A 16,216-nucleotide genomic window follows, 5' to 3' on the forward strand; every position below is an offset into this window, starting at 1 on the left:
CTCAGTCTGCTCTTTGACCCATGCATATTCATGCATACATGCATTACATCCACTGGCTATGACTACGTGCCCGGTGGTGTTGCTGCTTCTTCCAGCTACAGCTGTAAAGGACAACAGAAAGGATGCTTCCTGATTTACTTATTGGTCGATATATATTCATAAGTCTGCTTTTGTAAGAACTGTGCTTCTCCTGCAAGCAAATGTTTTATAGAGTGCTGCAGGAATGAGTCCTTGAACCCGGAGATGAGTCAGCGTTTTTGCACTTCCGACTCCCTCTTCTAGAAGTCACTGGGTTTTTTGATTTGTTTTTTGGTTAGATGCCTGAAACATGGTCTGTGGCTTGTAACACAAGCTAACAGTTACTGTGAGGAACTTTTAAGAGGGAATGAAACGGTCTCCATTTAAAACTACATAAGTAGGAGATAATCCGGGGGAAGATTGGTTATTTCTATATAGTTATTCTAAATGCAGCCATGGGAGAACCAGAACCAGGACTTGGCAGAGCAAGAGTCAGACCCCTGCTACAGTAAAATGAGAGGTTTTCTGAAGGGAATCTGGTGCTAGGCAACCATACCAGTTATTTCCACATGGACTGTCAAAATCAACACAAAATAAAAGGATGTATTGCTAATAATTGGTTAAATGAGACTGCAAAACGTCATCATGCCAACTCATTACTCATCACTGGCACTCATGCGACCTCAGTTTTGTTCCTTTTTAAGTGTAATCGTTAGACTTTTACTTATGCCAATTGCATCCATTCTTACTGAACTAAACTTGTAAGTATCATAAACTTGTGTTTGCCACAGAGCCTATTTTCTGCAATAATCCAAAACCCCATGGAAAAAGCCCACAGTCGAGGGAACCAGTGATCCTGCAGCACTCTATATCTCACCATGACCTACCTACTATATTAGCTATATAGATCAACATTGTTGCCATGGCAATAGCCTCTTCTTTGGTTTTCTCAGGGCGCAGTGAAGGAGAGTCCTTTCTAGAGTGACTTGATTTAGTTTTTAGTTCAACTCCACTCTGACATTAACTCGCCGGTCTCTGCTCTGTGACGTTTCTCCACAGGCACAGCGTATCATTACTGGAATTGAAATCAGATGGGTCTATTTTCTCTCCTCTGTATTTACTGCATTGACTACTGTATGTTTGTTAACACAACTCATCACATGCTTTCTAGGAAAACCACTCTACTGTACTCTATCTTTATCATTTTTCATCCTTTATTTGACTATGACACTCTTCTATGATCCTTTCCTGCCATCTGCTGCCTCCTCATCCTCGTACCAACCTCTCGGTCTCTCCCTGTCTTATCCCTCCCTCCCTTAAATTCTCAGTTCCTAATCTGTGGGAGCTGCTGAAATCCTCCCACTTAGTGTGGGAGAGACATGTGGGTGAGCCCGCTGTGCCCACTGACCTGATTTAGAGGAAGAGGACAGACCTAACAAGATGACTAACCCCCCCTCCTCCTGTGCCCCCAGACCCTGGGAAGCCATGATACTAGTGAAAGTTAAGCCGCCTCCAACACAACAAATAGTCTCTACAGAACGCTCCACACTAACAGAGGGTTTGACTAGGAGAATGTGAACATTTGCAATAACAGAGCGGGATAAGAAATGGATGAATATTAATATGGAATTTGGTGACAAAGGCTTTGTTGTAAAGCTGTTGATTCTTCTGTGTGTGTGTGTGTGTGTGTGTGTGTGTGTGTGTGTGTGTGTGTGTGTGTGTGTGTGTGTGTGTGTGTGTGTGTGTGTGTGTGTTTGTGTTGATAAACCCTGTGGTGAACTGGGAGTTGGAGTGTGGGTTACTCTTCGAGGGAAATCTACTGATTGTCAGAGATCCTGTAGCAGCTGTTGTTGAACTGACACCAGTATTTCCTGGTTTAGATTGATCCTCTTAAAGGGATTCTCCACCCAAACTCTCATTTTTTCTGTGTCAAACCACCTCTAGACTCGAAAGGTTGAGTTTTGTGCATTTCTTTGACAATCTTTTTTTCTAGGCACCCACTTTTTTTAAATGACAAATCACCGCGACCTAATTCATAAAAGGCCTGATATACAAATCATGGGAAGAGGGAAGGGAACAAAAAAGGAACATTATCCTTACCATTTTTATTGCCATTTTCGCATCACCTTGAATTATCTTGAATAGGTAAACCAGCAGTTTTGAAGACAATATTGTTTTATGCATGTGTTAATTAAAAACATATACACAGGTTAAAAAACGTAGGCAGAGTTGGCAGGATTATCTTCATTAAAGCTTGCCTTTCATAATTGCTTTAATGTTATAATAAGGCTACAATTATCAGAACAATATGACCATTCAGGCTCCCTCATGTGGCTCAAAGATGTACTACAGTTATATATATAGTATTAAATAAGTATTAAATAAAAGACTATGAAATAAATTCTGGAACCTCGATGTACTTGCTTCAAAAATGTGTTGTCAAGTATTTGTGTTTCTCTGGATTTCTGGCTCAATGTTTTAACCATTGGGGAGATAACTGGAAAGTAGATCAAGGTCAGAGCTCTCGCTGTCTCCTGCTGCACACAAGGGGAGGGGGGGTGAAGCGAGAGGACAGAAGGAGAAGTAGATGACACGGTTTTCAAATGGTGGCAGTCGACTTCAGTCATCTCCACAGTATTGGTTCTGTCTTGTGTTCGCTTTCTGTTCACGTGGCAACCTATTTTCATACAACGGTTCGTGTGATATTTTACAAAAGTTACTCCTGGTTTTTTTGTGCGTTTTCCTACAGAAGTCCAGCAACACGTGTACATTTCTGCTCGTTACATGCATACGGTCTTTTCAAAATAAACTTTCGTCTTCACAGGAAACGACTTAGTTAGGTAACTCGTGAAATACTTAGAGGCAACAAAACTTGGTATGGTTTTAGGAAAAGATGGGTTTAAGTGCCGTTACTGAAGTACGCAAGTTTAATGACAAATAAATCAACAATGACCTCTTTTTTCACATGGGGAACAAGTTTGGTGTTTGTTGGACCCAGCCACCGTACTGTGTGTGGTTTTGCTGTCTTAATACTTCCTTGTTCATGATTACGTGGATAGCATACAAAATTATTTCGTGGGATACCTTAGAATTGCAGCATATTCGTTTGCAAGTATATCTACAAATCCTGGATGAGAAGACCTGCACTCTTTTTGTTGCTCTGTTTTCTTCATCTTGTAGAAAACCATTATTGAGTCAAGGCCTGTGTGTGTGTGTGTGTGTGTGTGTGTGTGTGTGTGTGTGTGTGTGTGTGTGTGTGTGTGTGTGTGTGTGTGTGTGTGTGTGTGTGTGTGTGTGTGTGTGTGTGTGTGTGTGTGTGTGTGTGTGTTTAGAAGTTAAAGGAGCGGTTCACAATTTTTCAAGGTCTCCTCCTGTTCATACTACAGAGAGCAAAACCTGTCTCAGAGTTGATTGTGGCTCGTTAGCCTTTATAAATCAAAGGTTCATCAGATAATCGACTGCCTGTCTTTGACTCAGTCTTTCAGGGTAACTGACTAGAGAAACGGATCAATATGGTTGAGCGAGGTGGAAAACACAGACAGAACGAGAGGAGCAGAGAAGGTATTCTGCTGATGGTGATATGGGAATAATGAGGTGGCGCACTCAGAAGGAATATCATTGGGATTCAGCTCGGTCCTGGTGGGGAATCAGGGTGTTGATGTGATGGCAGCGGGGTTGTCAGCTCAGCTTCAGTCAACCAGGGGTCGGTTTTGGGGGCTAGGAGACCTGATTGACTGGCTGGCTGACTGGGGAGACTCTGCTGAGTCTGAGAGGACTGTACTCGAGGGATGATGGGTAATAAATGACTCTGAAGGGGTCGCCTCAGGGCTGACGGTGACTGACAGACAGATAGGTCTGTGCAATTTATTTTTTACGTGCGTTTGAGTTTGTGTGTCTCTCGGGCGTTTTAAAGGGAAGGAGAGTTTGTTGCTGTGTGTCAGATTAGCTGCCTTGGAAGTTCAGCAAATTATGAGAAAATGATGGGTTAGTTCTAAAGACAGTTTGTTAAGGAAATTTTATAATAAATCGTTTTTAGATTTTTAGATTTTATCTAATTGGTTTCATGTTGCACTTTTCCCCAAAATGAAATTACTTTTTTTTAAATCGCAGAATGCTTAATATTGATTTAGACCAAAAGCTACTATTAAACAAAGAATCTGCTAATAAATTATTGAAAGTATGGCTATTTTATTAGGGCTGCACGATTATCGACAAAGTAATAATCCCAATTATATTTGATCAGTAATAAGATCACGATTATTCATTCCAATTATTCATTGGTTTTAGGTACAAAGTATTTATATTGCACTTTTCTCTTTTTAAATGATCAGAGTACTGCTTTGAACAAATCTTTGCATCAAAATAAGACAAAAAAAGGTTATTCTGCAACATTTAATTCTTGTTTTGACATCTAGATGTCCTCCTGCTGGCTGGCTGTTGGTTTGGGAAGTGCTTGATTTCATATGCAGCACAGTTTTCCATGAGCAGAGGCACACATTTTAAACGTTAATATCAGAGTCTATCTTGTTCATTGACTGCTCGCAGCCCAAATCTTGATCGCAATAAATATTAATTTCGCAGCACTACTGAGTATCAAACATTTATACTCTGAAGCTAATATTGATTCATATCTTGTTTACTTATTCTTTGATCAGGTACTTCCTGATTCCTATCAAAATCTTGATCTTTCTTTCATCAAGACATTCTTGAGCAGCTCTGCTTGTGTGAATTTAACATGAGAGAACTTGTCTTTCTTTTGTTACACAGTCTACAGCTTGCAGCTCTGTGAGGCTCTACTAAGCTAAATGCATTCTAACAAGTTCACAGGGACAATGTTAATGTAGGCTAAAGTTTACCAGGTTTGCCATCTTATGTTGTTAATTTTGTATTAAGTTTATTGAAGCTCTATATGGAAATTATTACAGCAAGTTAAATACAATTCATCCTGAGGTTAGATGTGAATGTCTGTCTGAACCGAATGTAATGTGTAGAAAAATGATTGTTTTGGTATTTGAGAAGCTGTCTGTAAAATGGTGAAAACACTGACACACATCTGTTAGGTAGTGACATAGGAGGGACAGTTTTTCTTTTTTGAAAGCATCACAGTGTCACAACATGCTTTTCTAGGGTTGCCAATGCATCCTGGAAAAACAGTTCACCAATTTTCCAGTCATGGAAAAACATGGAAATTTAGAGAAAGGGTCAAATGTCCTGGAAAGTCTTTTGTTGTCCTGAAAATGATTTCATCATTCTTATATTTTTAATCTATCAGAGCTCCCCAAAATAGATAATATTGCTGATTGCCTGAAAGGCCTCAAAGTAAAGTACAGGATCATATTAATGTTCTAATGGTACTTTATGGAAAAGTGTATTTTGATTTGGTTATGATGTTGTGGAACGCTCTGAACACAGCCAGAAGTCACATCACATGGTAGCACATGCAGGTTGGATGACATTACAAACTAAAGAAGCCGAAACTCTGAATAATGTCAATAATGGCAACTGTGCTTGTTTTTATTATCATATTATGCTATGATAAATTTATTATAATGTCTAAGCAGAACTCAGACAGAACATGAGAACGTGAGAGTGTTGTTGACCCAAAATGTCCCCTTCAAATACTTTAAAGTATGTGAATATTTCCATGAGTAAAGTACACAGCAGCCATTCACTATGTTCAGTAATTCACTGTAATGCAGTCATTCAGGTTGTGATCCAAAAGTGTCCCTTGTGCTGTCTGTTTGTTTTTCATTCTTTTCTCTATTGACTTACATCACAGCCATGAACAAACAGTTAAGGTGGACCAGGTATTTGTTACCAGGAGGATGTACAGTGATTAAAGGATGTACAGTGACTAATAATGGTAAAAATAGTTACAGCAGGGAAAGGTATTCACGGTAACCCACAGCCTTACAGGGTGCAGTGGCGATAAGGTCCTCGAATGTGTAACTCATGTCTAATTGTCTTATTCATCCGTATCTCTGGAGCTGAGCGGGGGGGAAGTAATGAGCTCAGATCAGTGTTCTCCTCTGTGTTTTCACAAAAAGCCTTCGATGAAATTACACAATTAAAACATTAATCTCATCCCTTTAGAGTCCAAATCAATTAGGTGCCCGACCCCCCAGCTTCAAACAGTGTGTTTATGAGCTAAATGCTGCTGTAAATGCATTTCCAACAGCTCTGCGGTGACTCACCTTGCATGTCACCTTGGCCTTGGGAGGAGGAACTTAGATCAGGTTTGGCAGGTGAACAGACAGGTGCAGCTTCCTTAACACAACGGGAAATGGATAGGTGAATGTGTGTGTGTGTGTGTGTGTGTGTGTGTGTGTGTGTCTGGGCATAATGCAGGACTTAGCTTTGAAGTACTTTTTTTAGGGTGTGTGTGTGTGTTTTGTTTTGCCACAAAGCTCAGGCTAGTCCCAGTTGCACACGTTCACTTTTGCCGTGCTGGGAGGGCTGGGTTTGTTTTGATATTGACTTGGGTCGTGTGGTGGATTTTTCCGTTCACTTGCTCTTTGGACTTTGGATATGTGAAACTGAACGCTTGGAGGCAAGGTAATTAACTCTGAATATACTGCAGCTCTTTTCTTTTCTGCGTCATTGTAAGCTTTAACGCCTGGATACCTTTGATTGGAGACAGTTTAGAGTTGACTATGATGCAGGTTAATAAGATTACTTGTTTGTCTATTTCATTTCCTGTCGTTTTTTTCTGCTTGGTTTATGAGGATTTTAATTAAGGAGAAACCTGCCAGTGTCAGCTCCTCTCTCTCTGCTGCGTCGTCAAGTTCCTGTTTGGTGTTAGGCAGTTTTCTATGAGGGCCAGGTTTTGCTCTCAGGTAACCATGGCTACACCAAGTTTCCATAGGCACCAGCCCCCTATGTCTCCCTTTTTTTTTCCACGGCTGTTTGTTTTTCCCAGGAGCGACCCTATCCAGTCTTGGGTCACAGAGTTCTTCACTAGGCAGTCACTTTGCGTTTCATGCCCGATCACAGGTCGAGCGTTTCCTTCTGACACAACCTTGGAGTCCTCTCTGATTTAGAGGTGGTGTTAGCAGGAAGCCGCGGCAAAAGGGGTTTGCAATATCGCGGTCGGTCAGGATAAAATTCAAGGACAGCCAGACAGTGACTATAAAACCTACAAAGTGTAGGATTTGTGATCCTCCATGGGGGAAACACAATTTCACATTTTTTATGACTATCTCCGTAGTCTATAGAGATGAGACTTGTCTTCCAGCCTCATCTTTTTGCCCTCTGAATGCTTTTGTTCCGCAGTGGTGCAGGGATGGTGGGAAACCGTGCAGTGTGTGTGTGTGCCACATGGGGCCCCGATAGCGTAACACGACTCATTACTGACTGATTCCTCTCCTGCCACTGCCTGCAGCACGGCTGAAAAACACCAAATTAGATGTGCCGGGGCTCTAGTGGGGGTGGGGGGGGGGGTGTTGCTGCAGTTTTGGGCTGTAATCCAGTTGAGAAAGAGTCGGGGTGACTAGAACGAATCCACGAGGCCTGGAGGAGCAGACGTGTGTGGCTGTAGTTTGCATACTCATTAACATCTACTGAGGGACGTCACTTTGTTCTCATAAACAGACACATCAGATAAAAAAAGGTGCAAAAAGCTGCCACGGCAACCAAAATGTGTGATTCTAGAGAACAGAAAGGAAGCACACACAAACACAAAGCATTTGTTGTTGCAAGAGTTGGGTTTCTTTCCCCTTGACTGGACTTGTATCTGCAGCTGACTGTAAGGCTGCTGCCCTATTTATATCATAACCTCTATGCTGCATCTGTCTCTCTGGATTTATGTTAAAGGTACAGTTAGATTTTGGCCATATTGCTCAGCCCTATCTTCTATCATGATCTAAGTCATGTCAATTCATATCTCAATATATATACTGTAGGAGTGAACTCTAACCAATATTGTCCTGCTAGTGAGTGGTCACTACAATACATGGTTAAACTGTTGCTTGCTTTATTACTTACTTAATGATTCATTTTGATGCCTAATTAGCACCTCATTATTTTTATCACTTCCTCTAACCGTAAGAATTTCCGAGCTCTCATCATCACAAGTGGACTTCTTACAGCAGGAAAAGACTAACAAGAACTGCCTGAGCGTCTGAAACCTGATATAGATCATTTAGCTTTTTCCTCCTCCCATACAGTACCTCCATTGTTGTCCAGAAACTCATCATTGAACCACATAGTTGCACTGGATCACACGCACCGTAGGTTATTTTTAGTTTATTCAAAATGCACCGTCCTGGAGGCGTAAATCATCACGAGCTAAAAATAGACTCCAAGAAATACGTGGGACTTTACTCAAACTGAGGCTCAGTTTTGTTGACTGGTGGATGTGTAAACAACTGTTTGCCATATCAGTTAAAAGATGAAGATATGTCAATCTTGTTTCTTCACCCAAGTGGCCAAATTATCAGTTATTGCAAGTTTAAGATTTCCATCTGAAGTAGGAACAAAAAGGTTTGTTTTTTTTGTCTTATGACTTGAATCAATCTGTTTCTCTAAATTGAAAAAGATCCGACTGATCCAACCTAAATCAGGTTCCAAAAGGACACAATGCATGTGACTCACACACAATTCTACATTATGAATCCTTTCCTCTCACTCTTTCTCACTCACACGAACACGCACTCTATTTTCAGACGGTGTCCAGAGAAGATTAGATGTAGCCGGTCAGATAGAGTCCTATCAGATAGTGTGAGGGAAACCAATATGCAGCTCACTGTCTGCCGCCTCCGGCCTGGTTGTCAGGATCGATGCTGCAGAGATTCTCTGGTCCCACTGCCCGTCATCCTGAAACAAACACCGGGCTCAAGGTCGTTCACCGACAGCGGCATCATTCGCGCTCGCCACCGCATCGCTGTAGCGGGATTACGTGTGTTTTTTAATGATGAATCTCATCGCGCTGATCGATACCTGATGTTGTCTTTTTTTCTCCATCTTCCTCCAGACCTCCCTGCCTCCTCTCTGCAGTACCAGTGCGGATCGGTGGACTACCTGTGTTCTCCACGGCTGGTGAAGAAAGGTCCGACCACCAGACCATGTCACGACAGGCCCGCCATCAAACCCCGGCCCCAGCCCTCCACCTCGCCCAGACCGCCAACCGCACAGAAACCTCAAGGTGAAACACTGTAACCCCCCTCTTTTTCAAGGCCGCGTTTGACATTGTCATTGTAATTGAACAGTGCAGCGAGATCAAACCTCGGCTACCGAGCTCTCATTTATTCTGCTCCGACGAACATTCTTCTATAACATGGTCCGTGTCAGCTGTCTGACCTCACTCTGTCACTCACACAGGGCTCAGTAGGTCACCTCTGAAAGAGCTGCTGGTCCACAAGTGTTGATGTTTGAGCAGCTTTTGAAGAATGCTGAATATGAACAACATGCGTCATGTTTTGGGATTTACTGAGGAACATTGTAGGACATCACACTAAAGACTTAGCCTTCATATTAAAGTGGCTCAGAACTATTTAAAGCTTGCTGAAGGATTGTAACAAGAATGACGTATGTACTGATACCAGATCCAATTTTCGGGTAGATGCTGACTGATATATAAAAATGAACCACCAATAATATAAATAGGCTTTTTTAAAGTATTCTGTCGAGTAGGAAATACCTTTTATCAAAATTGAATACCATGATAATTATGTGCTCAAAACAAGGAATCTAATCATAGCATGTATTTTACCAGTTGGCACAATGAGCTACTTTTATTTCTAAGCAGGATTTGTAATAATGATATTGCATTTTAATACTGAGAGGATGGTAACTAGTAGTAACTCTGGAGCAAGGATATTTTGTTCCAAAGTTCCTCTGGTAAAAAATGCAGGTACTGCTGTTTCTGAGTCCCTCAAAAGGTTTCTGGTAAAGCTCTTGTGGTGAGAAAATGTTAGAACATGTAACTGCTCAATTACCTGACAAAGGGAGCCTACATCCTCATATAGAAAACGGACCAATCAAAAAACGTCTACTCAACCTCTCTAACTGTATCATTACACAAACAGTTACAGAGGAAGTGCTCGAATAAACAACAGTAACACATCATCACATGTCCCTGGTTTCAGACATTTAGGTTTCTGAAAAACTAAATATATTCAAATATACCGACTAGACAGGGAAATCGTAGAGTGCAGGCACGCATGAGCGCCGTTTGCATTTTAGAAACAGCGTTGCTTCTCTGTCTGTGCTTTTCTTTTCTTTTTTTTCAATCTAACTGGAACCGCGGTGGCTTACACATACGCTCATTTCAGCATCCTGTTCTGAAATAAGGAAGTCAGCAGCTGAAGCTCAGTGTCGGTCTCACACTGCACCGCTACTGTTTCTCTCCATCTTGGACTGTGTTCTGTTCCTTTTTTAAACTTTTGTTTTTTTTACTTTTTGTACAAGGAAACAACCTATGAATTCAGCCATGGAGGTTTTCTCACTTGGATTTATACGCGTCACCTGATCGTTTTCTGTTAATGTCTGCAGCCTCATGCTTCTCCTTTGCTCTGCTGTTCTTGCCTCCTCTGGATTCCTGCGTCCGTAGTGCCCCCTAAACCTTCGCACCTGCTCGCCCTCGGGCAAGACAAGAAACCCAAGAGGATCCCTCCGCCGCCATCCAGACCCCTACCGGCTCCCCCTCCTCCGCCTAAACCAAAGCCCAGTCTCCCCCCTCCTGGCTTGGGAGCGCAACCACAGAAGGAGGCCCAGAAGGTGGGGCTGCTCATCGAGAGGTTCGAGAATTCAAGGTGAGGCCATCAGGCTCGTCAGGTTCATATTTTGATCTGTAACGGTTCGGAGATGTGTGTGTCGACGTACAAGGAGAAGTTTCGTGTGGTCTGCTTGAATTTCATCACTTGAGGATGAAATGTAACAAAACCTAAAGGACTTTCACTCTAATTATTTATTTAAAGTGTATTAAAAATGCATTTGTTTTTATTAACAGTGTTTCTTTATTTCTTTATTTTCCCAGGGTTCCCATCCTGGGGGTGCTCCCACGGTCCCAGCTGCACTTGTGTCTGAGAATGGACACCGCGTCTGACATCACCTCCTCCTGCGGCCAGGACCCCACGGCGAAGGTCGCAGGAGACCCCTCTCAACTTGCACTTGGCGCCTCCGAACGGACTCACGAAGCGTCCGAACTCTCCCGCCTGGCCTCCGTGCACATCGACGGCTCGGACGACGCCCCGCTGGACGACTGTGACATCGCAGCACACGGAGTCGGTTGCCTTGACGACGTGGAGCGGGATGAGGGCTCCTCCCACGAGCTCCTGGACAATCCGGACTCCTCTGAGCAGAACGGGAAGATCCCCAACCGGGACAGTGGCATCGACAGCCCGTCGTGCGCCGCCGAGGGGGAGGCGTTCCCCAACGAGGACGCCATCGACGAGGAGGACCACTACGACAGCGTCACGGAGACGGAGAGCGTGTCCTGCTGCGTTACCCTGGGCAACAAGAGGGACTCGACGCAGGATGAGGACAGCGACTTGGATGAGGGGAGCAGCGGAGAAATCCACTCTCTGACGGACACGCAGACCGGGTATCTGACCGACGCACACTCAGAGGCGCACAAAGTGAGTAGCTCGCATGCTTCAACATCATCATGTCATAACCATAAACCTGAACGACCATAATCTAAAGTCTGAACACCTCTGAGGCGGTCATTATTATGTCTCCCAGTTACTCCCATCCCCCTTTGCAGTACACTTTATACTTTATATCTCGTGTTACATCATGATTTTAAGGAATGTTTGATTGGAGCTCATCCTGCGAGTTCAAAAAGCTTCATCTCAGACAGCCTTTCAAGCAGCGGGAAAAAAAGTAGCTTGTGTCTATTATTATCTCAGCCAGGGTGAACAATTTCAAAGACTACTTCTGCATGAAACGTTAGACACTGTTACAGCCTGGTTTTGACGGTCACAAGAGACTGACTGGTATCTAAAAGCAGCTCTGCCATTACATAAAAAAGGATGAATACCTGCCCGAGAGCCGAAACAGGAGCTGGTGATGGCTGCCAGATAAAAGAGCCCAGAGACGGTTGTCTCCCCACAGACGAGCTACAGTTTCACTGTTCTCTTGTCCTTCCGTTTGACTATTGATCATAAACAACACTGATACCTCGAGCAGTGCACGTAATATTCCTCCTGGCCTAAATGTTCTGTCAATGTGTCCTTTTTTTAGAGACACACAGTTCCTGATGTAAAAGCATCAGGGTAAAAAAAGGTAGAAGATTCTGGAGGTGAGGACAGAAAGACGAAACAATATCGAACAAAAATAGATTTTAAAGACAGACGGAAAATGTAAAACAGCAGAAACTCAGCGTGAAGTTTTAGTTATTAAACAGTCATGTGGATTTGCCTAGCATTGAATAATGTCTTTCTCAGTTCTAATGCTTGCAAAACACACCCAAGGCTCACACGAATGTCACACACACACACACCCGCGTCCTCTGCAGACCGCACACACCCAACAGTCTTTCATGGAAAGGTATCTCCGCTCTTCAGTGCTTCCTGATCCCGACACTGCAGTGCAGGCAGAAGGAAGGGTGTGTTGTTTCTGTGCGCGTGTGTGTGTCTGCGTGAAATGTTTGTGGCACTTCAGCTGTCATGTTGAAGGCTATACAATGACAGCTCTGTCACAGAGGATGTGGGTTGTGTTGATGTGCGCTGCAGGAGGTTAAGAGGTTCAAACCTTTTTTTTTTTTTGCAAACGCTGAAAAATTTGAGTTTCTTTTTGCATATTTGCATAGAAATAGCTGGTAATGCTAGATTCCCAAACAATGCATGATCTGTGGGGGAAGTCTGAGCTTCCCATCTGTGCTGCTGTGTGTGTGTGTCTATTAGTTTGTGTGCACAAGGATGCAAGTGTGTGGGTGTGTGTGTTTATGTGGGAGACGACAGTTGTGTAACCCACATTGTTGCAATAGGCTTAATGTCCTCCGTGACCCTGATGTGTGTGTTTCATTTCTAACGTTTGATATACATACATTGTTTGAAAAAAAAAAGAGACAGATGTTTTTTTCACCACCTCAGCTAATAATGTCAGTTGCGTACCTTACCACACCTAAATCAAGCTGCTGACTAGAAAAGAACTGTGTGAACGTCAGTTTACGGTAATCTGCTCCGGATGCTGCTGACTGTTGCCTCAGCCGTTCACATGAAAAGGATAATTCTGCTGATATTTTTCTTTATTGTCATGAAATCACATTAAAAAGACAAAACCTTCTAACAAGTGTTGTCTGTGTAGACAAAGCCTGATATACTGTAGCTTGTTTCTCTATATCATGGAGCTATATTGTTGTTGAATACTCATCAACCAGTCACATTGTTGCATTGAATGACATGTCCCCTCATTACAATGAACATGGGTAGTATAGTTTATTTTTAAGGCAACCCCACATACAACATCCTGCTGTTGCAAATACTCACTAGAGCACCAAATCCACAATTAACTTTAATTAGGCTTTAATTATTAAGCCTTTTTTTTATTAATTTACAAGGATTTTTTTTTTATTAAAGGGATTCTGAGAGGCAACAACACGCTGGGGAAGATGTGAAGTAGCTGGTAGATGGAGTTATACACTGATAATGAACTAGAATATAGAATATTGCCAGCTTTATCCTTAGTTAATACATAATTGGCACTGTTTATAGTAATACTTAAAAATCTATAATAACTGACCTTTACTAACATAACTAAGAGAAGTGCATTTAAATAAGTAAGCTCATGTTTGCTGATATTTACTCCATCGTGCACCTTTCCCCAATAATTGTGGTCATTTTTAAATAACTTTATTAATTCATGTATTAATACACACCTATGTATTGCATCACAAATACATAGATGTAGGAGTATATATATATATAATATATATAAAAAAAAAATTAAAGTAAGAAATAATAATAAAATGTATAAGTTGTTGGCACTCAGAATAGACAGAGGCCAAATGTCTACATTTAAATGACATTATCAGTTAGTTTGATTCAATTGGAGACAAATCCTGACATCATTAATCTCTATTCCAAGGGTGTAATCTGGAAACCAGCCAGGGGGTTCTACCGAGAACCCATTTATATTCATAAGTGTTTCATCTCGATCCCAAAGGACCAGGGCTGATTTGTTGCAGGGTAACCCACAACAATCATGGTTCACAATCAATTTTTGGGGAGGTGTGTACTGGATTTTGATCATTCCCTCATGTTTTAAACAATCCTTTTAAAAAAGAAAAGGGTTCTTTCTTTGTCTCACAAAGAACCCTTCAAAAACAATGTCTTCAAAATAAGAGTTCCTCAGAAACAAATGGTTCTGGCTAAAACTTCGGCCTGATAGGAAGAACCAGTTTGTAAATAAGGGTTCCAAACGGGTTCTTCCTGTCTGTTATACTATCGTTATATTGACGTTATACTATAGTATAACTATATAATGGTCAAGCAGGAAGGTTTTACAGTGTATTGTTCATGTCTGTTTTGGTCCACTCTAGTAAATATGTATATAAATGTGTTTTAAATAGTTTAAACAACAAAAAACCAGAGAGAGTCTTAAATTTAGTCACATAAACTTTTATACTTATACTTTTGTTGCCCGTCTGCCTTGAACTGTTGATGCTGAAAACAACCAGCGCGTTCCCTTACTGATATTATGGAGTGTAGGCTCACATGTTCATATCTTTGTTTTCATGCCTCAGATGTAACCCTCGGTGTCTCTCTGTCTCCCCTCAGTGCTCAGAGACTCAGAATCTCCTGAACATCGCCAAAGAGCTTCTCCACACTGAAGAGGCCTACGTCAAACGACTCAACCTCCTCGACCAGGTAACATTCTCCCTCCGCCTCTCTCTCTCTCTCCGTTAGTGTGTGTGTGTGTTTTTTTGATTGCATCCGGTCCAAATTTCAATCTCCTAACTGTGCCAGCGGTCTTAGTGATTGAGATCAGGGCTGAGCTGGATTAAAAGTGTCCCTGTGTGATCCACCGGACAACAACCCCTTCCTCTGTTGACTGGATTACTCAGAGCAGTGTAAGCACGGCCATGTGAGGAACTTGTTCAGTGTGTGTGTGTTATATTTATACACATGCAGCATAAATACAGCTTTGTCACCACAAACTTGAGCATCAGTGTCCACTGTATAAAGCAGCACATATTAGTGTGTGTGTGTGTGTGTACATGTATGTGTGTGTGTGTGTGTGTGTGTGTGTGTGTGTGTGTGTGTGTGTGTGTGTGTGTGTGTGTGTGTGTGTGTGTGTGTGTGTGTGTGTGTGTGTGTGTGTGTGTGTGTACATGTATGTGTGTGTGTGTCATGCCCTCACACTGCCCTCTTTCACCACTTCTATGTAAATCTCGTCGATTAAAGAAGTTTCCCGACTCTTAACTCGGTTTATAATTAGAAATCTCTTATTTTATACAATTTGGGCTCGATGATGCTGCCCAGATTCAGCTTATTTTGTTCAGGTCATTGATGGAGAATTCTGCACCACACATTGTAAAAATAGTACCATAAACAATGCACAAATACTGTATTATAGTAGAGTTTAAAGCAGCACTTTAACTTGTTCTTTCAAGATTACTCTTTTGTATTATTAATCGCTACTGGCAAAGAATGTGAGATCAAATTAAAGCTGACAGTCGTTCATTACAATTAAGCTAATCGATGTCTCCTTCACTTAACTTCGTTAGAGAAATATACCGCCAAGAAAAACTTCTCTGAAGGCTCTGGTTTACAAGATTAATATCACAATTAAGCTCGTAGTCATTTGGTGAATATAATATCAGGAATTAGTCAATAATGCCACAGCAACTTCCCAAAACGTAATTGGACATAATCAAATTCCTTGTTTGATTCAATTAACAGTCAAAACCCCAAATACATTCAGTTTACTATCATTAGTAGCAAAGCAGAGCAAGTAGTTTTGCTTGAAAAATGAATTGAAGGTAAAGTGTGTAGAATTTAGCGGCAGCTAGTGGAGAGATTGCAGATTGCAGCCAACTGAAACATCCATGTGCAAAGTGTGTAGGAGAACTATGGTGGCCGACGCAAAAATGTAAAAACGCCAATGTTTGTAAGCTACTGTTGAAAATATGGCGGCCAACTACGTGTGTCGATATAAATATATCATTTTAAGGTAATGAAAACAGGACGATTCCTTTTTTCAGGTGATAATACTCCAAAGAAAACATGCTTATTAATATTATACTCCATTTCTG

General features: G+C 41.8%; 1 protein-coding gene across 1 annotated transcript in view; it reads left to right on the forward strand.

Annotated features, from left to right (window-relative positions):
- Nucleotides 1-16,216, forward strand: part of fgd (faciogenital dysplasia) — a 57,214-nt gene that overhangs the window by 27,229 nt on the left and 13,769 nt on the right. The window contains exons 2-5 of the mRNA XM_054609761.1: nt 8,990-9,160; nt 10,568-10,769; nt 10,994-11,594; nt 14,739-14,828. Of these exons, the coding sequence (XP_054465736.1) occupies nt 8,990-9,160; nt 10,568-10,769; nt 10,994-11,594; nt 14,739-14,828 (1,064 nt within the window). The remainder of the gene's footprint in view (nt 1-8,989; nt 9,161-10,567; nt 10,770-10,993; nt 11,595-14,738; nt 14,829-16,216) is intronic.

This window comes from Anoplopoma fimbria, chromosome 12 (genome assembly GCF_027596085.1).
Source record: "Anoplopoma fimbria isolate UVic2021 breed Golden Eagle Sablefish chromosome 12, Afim_UVic_2022, whole genome shotgun sequence".
In the NCBI taxonomy this organism is placed as follows: domain Eukaryota; kingdom Metazoa; phylum Chordata; class Actinopteri; order Perciformes; family Anoplopomatidae; genus Anoplopoma; species Anoplopoma fimbria.